Below are 9,725 nucleotides of genomic sequence, written 5' to 3' on the forward strand. Positions count from 1 at the left end.
ATATACAGGGGGTACCGGTACAGAGTCAATGTGTAGGCTATATACAGGGGGTACCGGTACAGAGTTAATGTGGAGGCTATATACAGGGGGTACCGGTACAGAGTTAATGTGGAGGCTATATACAGGTTAGGGCTTGATATGAAGAAAAATGGGCTTATTCTGTAAGGCACACCATTAGATAATGTTGAGATAAAGCAACATTGGTATTGTGTTGAACAGATACAGAGATATGATGTTCGATGCAATATATGTTTTTTTTATACAAGAAAACATGGTGTTATTCTGTAAGGTACATGACAACATTAGATCATGCTCAGATAAAAACACGTTTTCTGGGTCATTTCTCTCTGGCTCTCCTGACGTACACATTCTCTGGGTAATGTAATGTACTATTGGCATGTGCTCACGCACAAATATAATGCTCTCTGAGCAACGCTAACTGTGTGGGCAGCAGCAGAGAGCGAGAGAGAGACCCTCAGCCCACACAGTACCCATGTAGGATCTTCATTTGAGCCAGTCTCCTACAGCAGGAAGAAAATAATCCTGCAGCAACAGGAAATGTGGATTATAATTACTGGACATATTTGTAGTGGATGAAACATTTTTATACATTTTTCGTAAAGGAAAATCAAGTCTGAAATTTCAAAGTGTAAATTACAATCTTCAGAAGCCTTTTTAAACCTCAAATACATTCCAAGTTTAACATGTCCTGCGTTGTAGGAACGTTCCCCTGCAACAGGACGATAAAGTTAAGATCCTGTATCTGTAGTTATTTATATCACTGTAATCATAGAGAGACCACAGAAATATGTTCTACTGCTTTCTACCGCTCCTCGCTCTGGCATCCTCTCATCTAAGGAGGACAGGAGGGAAAAATACATACAGGCATCCCTCTCTCCCTTTCTGTCACTCACTAGGTCTCTCTCTCTCCCTTTCTGTCACTCACTAGGTCTCTCTCTCTCCCTTTCTGTCACTCACTAGGTCTCTCCCTTTCTGTCACTCACTAGGTCTCTCTCTCTCCCTTTCTGTCACTCACTAGGTCTCTCCCTTTCTGTCACTCACTAGGTCTCTCTCTCTCCCTTTCTGTCACTCACTAGGTCTCTCCCTTTCTGTCACTCACTAGGTCTCTCTCTCTCCCTTTCTGTCACTCACTAGGTCTCTCCCTTTCTGTCACTCACTAGGTCTCTCTCTCTCCCTTACTGTCACTCACTAGGTCTCTCTCTCTCCCTTACTGTCACTCACTAGGTCTTTCTCTCTCTCCCTTTCTGTCACTCACTATGTCTCTCCCTTTCTGTCACTCACTAGGTCTCTCCCTTTCTGTCACTCACTAGGTCTCTCTCTCTCCCTTTCTGTCACTCACTAGGTCTCTCTCTCTCTCCCTTTCTGTCACTCACTAGGTCTTTCTCTCTCTCCCTTTCTGTCACTCACTAGGTCTCTCTCTCTCCCTTTCTGTCACTCACTAGGTCTCTCCCTTTCTGTCACTCACTAGGTCTCCCTCTCTCCCTTTCTGTCACTCACTAGGTCTCTCTCTCTCCCTTTCTGTCACTCACTAGGTCTCTCTCTCTCCCTTTCTGTCACTCACTAGGTCTCTCCCTTTCTGTCACTCACTATGTCTCTCCCTTTCTGTCACTCACTAGGTCTCTCTCTCTCCCTTTCTGTCACTCACTAGGTCTCTCTCTCTCCCTTACTGTCACTCACTAGGTCTCTCTCTCTCCCTTTCTGTCACTCACTAGGTCTCTCTCTCTCCCTTACTGTCACTCACTAGGTCTCTCTCTCTCCCTTTCTGTCACTCACTAGGTCTCTCTCTCTCCCTTTCTGTCACTCACTAGGTCTCTCCCTTTCTGTCACTCACTAGGTCTCTCCCTTTCTGTCACTCACTAGGTCTCTCTCTCTCCCTTTCTGTCACTCACTAGGTCTCTCTCTCTCCCTTACTGTCACTCACTAGGTCTTTCTCTCTCTCCCTTTCTGTCACTCACTAGGTCTCTCTCTCTCCCTTACTGTCACTCACTAGGTCTCTCTCTCTCCCTTTCTGTCACTCACTAGGTCTCTCCCTTTCTGTCACTCACTAGGTCTCTCCCTTTCTGTCACTCACTAGGTCTCTCTCTCTCTCCCTTTCTGTCACTCACTAGGTCTCTCTCTCTCTCTCCCTTTCTGTCTCACACTGTCTCTTTCTCTGAGAGAGTGGGGCTGGTTAGTCGCGGTGGGCCTGGTTAGTCGCGGTGGGCTTGGTTAGTCGCGGTGGGCCTGGTTAGTCGCGGTGGGCCTGGTTAGTCGCGGTGGGCCTGGTTAGTCGCGGTGGGCCTGGTTAGTCGCGGTGGGCCTGGTTAGTCGCGGTGGGCCTGGTTAGTCGCGGTGGGCCTGGTTAGTCGCGGTGGGCCTGGTTAGTCGCGGTGGGCCTGGTTAGTCGCGGTGGGCCTGGTTAGTCGCGGTGGGGCTGGTTAGTCGCGGTGGGCCTGGTTACTCGCGGTGGGCCTGGTTAGTCGCGGTGGGCCTGGTTAGTCGCGGTGGGGCTGGTTAGTCGCGGTGGGCCTGGTTAGTCGCGGTGGGGCTGGTTAGTCGCGGTGGGGCTGGTTAGTCGCGGTGGGCCTGGTTACTCGCGGTGGGCCTGGTTAGTCGCGGTGGGCCTGGTTAGTCGCGGTGGGGCTGGTTAGTCGCGGTGGGGCTGGTTAGTCGCGGTGGGCCTGGTTAGTCGCGGTGGGGCTGGTTAGTCGCGGTGGGGCTGGTTAGTCGCGGTGGGGCTGGTTAGTCGCGGTGGGGCTGGTTAGTCGCGGTGGGCCTGGTTACTCGCGGTGGGGCTGGTTAGTCGCGGTGGGGCTGGTTACTCGCGGTGGGCCTGGTTAGTCGCGGTGGGCCTGGTTAGTCGCGGTGGGGCTGGTTAGTCGCGGTGGGCCTGGTTAGTCGCGGTGGGGCTGGTTAGTCGCGGTGGGGCTGGTTAGTCGCGGTGGGCCTGGTTAGTCGCGGTGGGGCTGGTTAGTCGCGGTGGGGCTGGTTAGTCGCGGTGGGGCTGGTTAGTCGCGGTGGGGCTGGTTACTCGCGGTGGGGCTGGTTACTCGCGGTGGGGCTGGTTTGTCGCGGTGGGGCTGGTTAGTCGCGGTGGGGCTGGTTAGTCGCGGTGGGGCTGGTTTGTCGCGGTGGGGCTGGTTAGTCGCGGTGGGGCTGGTTTGTCGCGGTGGGGCTGGTTAGTCGCAGTGGGGCTGGTTAGTCGCAGTGGGGCTGGTTAGTCACAGTGGTCATTTCCCTCCCTCTCTCCACTTTCTCTTTTAACTGGCCCTGTAAGTGTCAACACGTGTCCTGGTATGCGCTGGACACACACACACACACACACAGGAGAGAGAAGCTGGGTTGACTTGTAGCTCTGCTAGTGTTGAGCTGGCATTTATTAGTGAAGAAAATGTGAAACGGCTTTTTGATCTGGGCTAATTGAGTGATTATCGTAACCTAAAGAGGTTGTGGACATGAAAGTAACCCACGGACACACGCACAGACAGGAATTCAGTCTCTAGTCCTGATAACACTACAGCTCTGAACAATAGTTGTTCTGTTTCAGCCATACTCTGATATCTTCATCTGGAGAGGTTTGAACGAGAACGAGGGAGAGAGAGGGGGGGAGGGGGGAGGGAGGGAGGGAGGGACATAGAACCATACAAATCATCTTGGGCTCATCCTAGATCTCCTCTCATCCTCCTTGTATCTTCCCCTCCTCTCCTTCTCCTCTCCTCTCTAAGCCGTCCTTCTACCTCTCATTTCCTCTCCTTCTCCTCTCCTCTCTGTCTTCCTCCTACCTGTCATTTCCCCTCCTCTCCTTCTCCTCTCCTCTCTGTCTTCCTTCTACCTCTCATTTCCCCTCCTCTCCTCTCCTCTCTGTCTTCCTCCTACCTCTCATTTCCTCTCCTTCTCCTCTCCTCTCCTCTCTGTCTTCCTTCTACCTCTCATTTCCTCTCCTCTCCTTCTCCTCTCCTCTCTGTCTTCCTTCTACCTCTCATTTCCTCTCCTTCTCCTCTCCTCTCTAAGCTGTCCTCCTACCTGTCATTTCCCCTCCCCTCCTTCTCCTCTCCTCCTTCTCCTCTCCTCTCTGTCTTCCTTCTACCTCTCATTTCCTCTCCTTCTCCTCTCCTCTCTAAGCCGTCCTCCTACCTGTCATTTCCCCTCCTCTCCTTCTCCTCTCCTCTCTAAGCCGTCCTCCTACCTGTCATTTCCCCTCCTCTCCTACGTTCTCCCCTCTCTTTCTCTCAGGTTATTTACCATGTGGTGTGAATAGCTACATCTTACTTAGGACAGCATGTCTGAACTGTATCCCTTCCTCTGTCTCTCCTCCTCCCCTCCCTTTGTTTTCTTCTCTCATCCTGTTTTCCCTGGCTGGCTAGCTGATTTCCAGACATACGAGCCGGCCAGCCAGCCAGGACAGCAGCCAGGACAGCAGCCAGCCAGCCAGCCAGCCTAGTTCACTGAGACTTCAGAATGCCATTAATTCAGACATTCCAGCCAGCCAGGCCAGCCAGCCAGCCAGCCAGCCAGGGCGCTAAAGGAAAGTGGGGGAGCAGAGTGCTGCTGTGTGTTGAATAAACAATACAAAATGAACAGTAAACTATAGACTCACAAAAGTTCCAAAGAATAAAGACATTTCAAATGTCATATGTCTATATACAGTGTTGTAAAAGTACAGAAGGGAAAATAAATAAACATAAATATGGGCTGTATTTACAATGGTGCTTGTTCTTCACTGGTTGCCCTTTTCTTGTGGCAACAGGTCACAAATATTGCTGCTGTGATGGTACACTGTGGTATTTTACCCAATAGATATGTGTTTATCAAAATCGGGATTGTTTTCAAATTCTTTATCTGTTTAATCTGAGGGAAATATGTGTCTCTAATATGGTCTTACATTTGGCAGGAGGTTAGGAAGTGCAGCTCAGTTTCCACCTCCATTTTGTGGGCAGTGTGCACATAGTCTGCCTACGACGGCCTTTCTCAACAGCAAGGCTATGCTCACTGAGTCTGTACATAGTAAAAGCTTTCCTTTATTTTGGATCAGTCACAGTGGTCAGGGATTCTGCCACTGTGTACTCTGTGTTTAGGGCCAAATAGCATTCTAGTTTGCGCTGTTCTTTTGTTAATTAATTCAAAATTATATTTTTTTTCTCATGATTTGATTGGGTCTAATTGTGTTGCTGTCCTGGGGCTCTGTGGGGGTGTGTTTGTGTTTGTGTACAGAGCCCCGGGACCAGCTTACTTAGGGGACTCTTCTCCAGGTTCATCTCTCTGTAGGTGATGGCTCTGTGGGGTGTGTTTGTGTTTGTGAACAGAGCCCCAGGACCATCTTACTTAGGGGACTCTTCTCCAGGTTCATCTCTCTGTAGGTGATGGCTTTGTTATGGAAGGTTTGGGAATCACTTCCTTTTAGGTGGTTGTAGAATTTAACATATTTTTTCTGGATTTTGATAATTAGTGAGTATCGGCCTAATTCTGCTCTGCATGCATTATTTGGTGTTCTACATTGTATGCTGAGGAAGTTTTGCAGAATTCTGCATGCAGAGTCTCAATATGGTGTTTGTCCCATTTTGTGAATTGTTGGTTGGTGAGTGGACCCCAGACCTCACAACGGGCAATGGGTTCTATAACTTATTAAATTCAGATCCTAATTGGTATGTCGAATTTTATGTTCCTTTTGATGGCATAGAAGCCCGTTCTAGCCTTGTCTCTCAGATTGTTCACAGCTTTGTGGAAGTTACCTGTGGCGCTGATGTTTAGGATGAGGTATGTATCGTTTTTTGTGTGCTCTAGGGCAACGGAGTCTAGATGGAATTTGTATTTGTGGTCCTGATAAGTGGACCTTTTTTGGAACACCATTATTTTTGTCTTACTGAGGTTTACTGTCAGGGCCCAGGTCTGTCAGGGCCCAGGTCTGACAGAATCTGTGTAGAAGATCTAGGTGCTGCTGTAACCACCACTTTATATTAAGAATGTGAAATGTCAGAATAATAGTAGAGAGAATGATTTATTTCAGCTTTTATTTCTTTCATCACAGTCCCAGTGGGTCAGAATTTTACATTCACTCAATTAGTATTTGGTAGCATTGCCTTTAAATTGTTTAACTTGGGATCAAACGTTTTGGGTAGCCTTCCACAAGCTTCCCACAATAAGTTTGGGGAATTTTGGCCCATTACTCCTGACAGAGCTGGTGTAACTGAGTCAGGTTTGTAGGCCTCCTTGCTCGCACAAGCTTTTTCAGTTCTGCCCACAAATTTTTGATAAGTTTGAGGTCAGGGCTTTGTGATGGCCACTCCAATACCTTGACTTTGTTGTCCTTAAGCCATTTTGCCACAACTTGGAAGTATGCTTGGGGTCATTGTCCATTTGGAAGACCCATTTGCGACCAAGCTTTAACTTCCTGACTGATGTCTTGAGATGTTGCTTCAATATATCCACATAATTTTCCTTTCCTCATTATGCCAACTATTTTGTTAAGTGCACCAGTCCCTCCTGCAGCAAAGCACCACAACAACATGATGCTGCCACCCCCGTGCTTCACGGTTGGGATGGTGTTCTTCAGCTTGCAAGCGTCCCCCTTTTTCCTCCAAACATAACCATGGTCATTATGGCCAGAGTTCCATTTCTGTTTCATCAGACCAGAGGACATTTCTCCAAAAAGTACGATCTTTGTCCCCATGTGCAGTTGCAAACCTAGTCTGGCTTTTTTATGGTGGTTTTGGAGCAGTCGCTTCTTCCTTGCTGAGCGGCCTTTCAGGTTATGTCGATATAGGACTCGTTATACTGTGGATATAGATACTTTTGTACCTGTTTCCTCCAGCATCTCCACAAGGTCCTTTGCTGTTGTTCTGGGATTGATTTGCACTTTTCGGACCAAAGTACTTTCATCTCTAGGAGACAGAACGCGTCAACTTCCTGAGCGGTATGACGGCTGCGTGGTCCCATGGTGTTTATACCTGCGTACTGTTGTTTGTACAGATGAACGTGGTACCTTCAGGCATTAGGAAATTGCTCCCAAGGATGAACCAGACTTGTGGAGGTCTACCATTTTTTTCTGAGGTCTTAGCTGATTTCTTTTGATTTTCCCATGATGTCAAGCAAAGAGGCACTGAGTTAGAAGGTAGGCCTGGAAATACATCCACAGGTACACCTCCAATTGACTCAAATGATGTTAATTAGCCTATCAGAAGCTTCTAAAGCCATGACATCATTTTCTGGAATTTTCCAGGCTGTTTAAAGGCACAGCCAACTTAGTGTATGTAAACTTCTGACCCACTGGAATTGTGATACAGTGAATTATAAGTGAAATAATCTGTCTGTAAACAATTGTTGGACAAATTACTTGTGTCCTAACCGACATGCCAAAACTATAGTTTGTTAACAAAATTTGTGGAGTGGTTGAAAAACAACTTTTAATGACTCCAACATAAGTGTATGTAAACTTCCGACTTCAACTGTACATGTTGAAGAGGGTGGGACTTAAGCTGCATCCCTGTCTTTCTCTCTCTCTCTCTGTCTGTCTCTGTCTCTGTAGTGTGGCAGTCACTCGTTCTCGTGACGTCCCGTCCTTCGGCCCTCCCATCCCAGAGGGCGTGTCCTTCCCCAAGTCCTCCGTGTTCCGGGACTTCCTTTTGGCCAAGGTCATCAACGCAGAGAACGCCGCCCACAAATCACACAAGTTCCGCGCCATGGCGACGCGGACACGTCAGGAGTACCTCAGAGAACTGGCGGAGCGCAACACCACGTCGACCCCCATCGACCCGTCCGGGAAATTCCCCTTCATCTCATTGGCTCACAAGAAAAAGGAGAAGAGTCGTCCGTACGCGGGGGCGGAGCTTCGGAGCCTCGGCGCCGTCACGTGGGCGGTCCACGCCGAGGATCATGGAGCAGGAGGAGAGCTCGAAGCGCTATTGGCTATCTCCAACGACTTCCTCATCCTATTGGATCAGGAGGCCAAGGCCGTGGTGTTTAACTGTGCTACTAAGGACGTGATTGGCTGGACGCTGGGGAGTCCCGCCTCCATGAGGATCTTCTATGAGAGAGGGGAGAGTGTGTCTCTGAGGTCTGTTAGTAACAACACAGAGGACTTCAGAGAGGTGGTGAAACGACTGGAGGTGAGGAGGAGACACACAACACACACACACACACACACACACACACACACACACACACACACACACCGACACACACACACCGACACACACACACCGACACACACACACCAACACACACACACAACACACACACACACACCGACACACACACACACCAACACACACACACACAACACACACACAACACACACAACACACACACACACAACACACACACACAACACACACACACAACATACACACAAGCACAACACACACGCACACCGACACACGTACAACATACACACACACACACAGACAGACACACACGCACAACATACACACAGACAGACACACACGCACAACATACACACAGACACACACACACCGACACACGCACAACATACACACAGACAGACACACACACACAGACAGACATACGGTACATTCAGTTAAGTGTCATGTCTTATTGTTTCAGCCAGAAGTTGTTGTCTAGTCTGCCTACTGATGATGATGATGATGTCATAGATGACTTTACTTATCTCGTGAAGGTTCATAAGAATCTCAGGCAGAGTAGGTCTGCATCCCAAAGTGTTCCCTGCTCCCTGAGTAGTGTTCCCTGCTCCCTGTGTAGTGCCCTATATAGGGAATAGGGTGCCATTTGGGACATGGGACAAAGCCTAACTCATAATTTGCTTGGGTGATGGTTCTTATCTGTCACCATAGCAACAAGCGAGTTAAAACCATTTCCTTATGTAATCACCATCATCCGCTGGTTCTGAAGACCCCCTCCGTTTCCTCCAGCTCACTCAATGGTGTGACACACACACACAAATACACACACACACACAGACACACACACTCACACACACACTCACACACACACACACACACACACACACACACACACACACACATACACACACACATACCCATATGCACATACCTAAGCACACACACACACACACACACACATACCCATATGCACATACCTAAGCACATACACAGACACACACACACACACACACACACATACGCGCACACACACACACACATACCCATATGTACATACCCAAGCACATACACAGATACACACACACACACACACACACACACACACACACCCATATGCACATACCCAAGCACACACACACACACACATATACACACTGCAAAGAGTGTGTGTGTGTTGTGTGTTAGTAGATCCATTCAGGAAGAGGGAAATGCAGTGGCTCATGAAAACACTTTCAGACACAATTTTCAATTGAGAATGTAGGGATGTGTTGATCAGTCCGGAGGAAGGAGACCGAGGAATAATGTATTGGTACTTCACCAAATCACACTCATCTTCCTGCAAGAGGTCTAACACACACACACACACACACACACACACACACACACAACACACACACACACACACACTGCAGAGAGTATTAAGAACCCAAAACTCTCTGTCTAGCTCGGACCAGTCTCTGTCCAGCTCGGACCAGTCTCTGTCTCCAGCTCGGACCAGTCTCTGTCTCCACCTCGGACCAGTCTCTGTCTCCAGCTCGGACCAGTCTCTGTCTCCAGCTCGGACCAGTCTCTGTCTCCAGCTCGGACCAGTCTCTGTCTCCAGCTCGGACCAGTCTCTGTCTCCAGCTC

The 9,725-nt window shown here is 48.8% G+C and overlaps 1 protein-coding gene across 2 annotated transcripts in view; it reads left to right on the forward strand.

Moving 5' to 3' along the window:
• Positions 1-8,098, forward strand: part of LOC115191062 (signal-induced proliferation-associated 1-like protein 1) — a gene marked incomplete at both ends in the record, with an annotated part of 33,981 nt that extends 25,883 nt beyond the window's left edge. For both annotated transcript variants that reach the window (XM_029749059.1, XM_029749060.1), the window contains 1 exon segment: positions 7,523-8,098. In XM_029749059.1, coding sequence (XP_029604919.1) covers positions 7,523-8,098 — 576 coding nt within the window.
• Between the last annotated feature and the right edge of the window lie 1,627 nt (positions 8,099-9,725).

This window comes from Salmo trutta, unplaced genomic scaffold (assembly GCF_901001165.1).
Source record: "Salmo trutta unplaced genomic scaffold, fSalTru1.1, whole genome shotgun sequence".
Lineage (NCBI taxonomy): Eukaryota > Metazoa > Chordata > Actinopteri > Salmoniformes > Salmonidae > Salmo > Salmo trutta.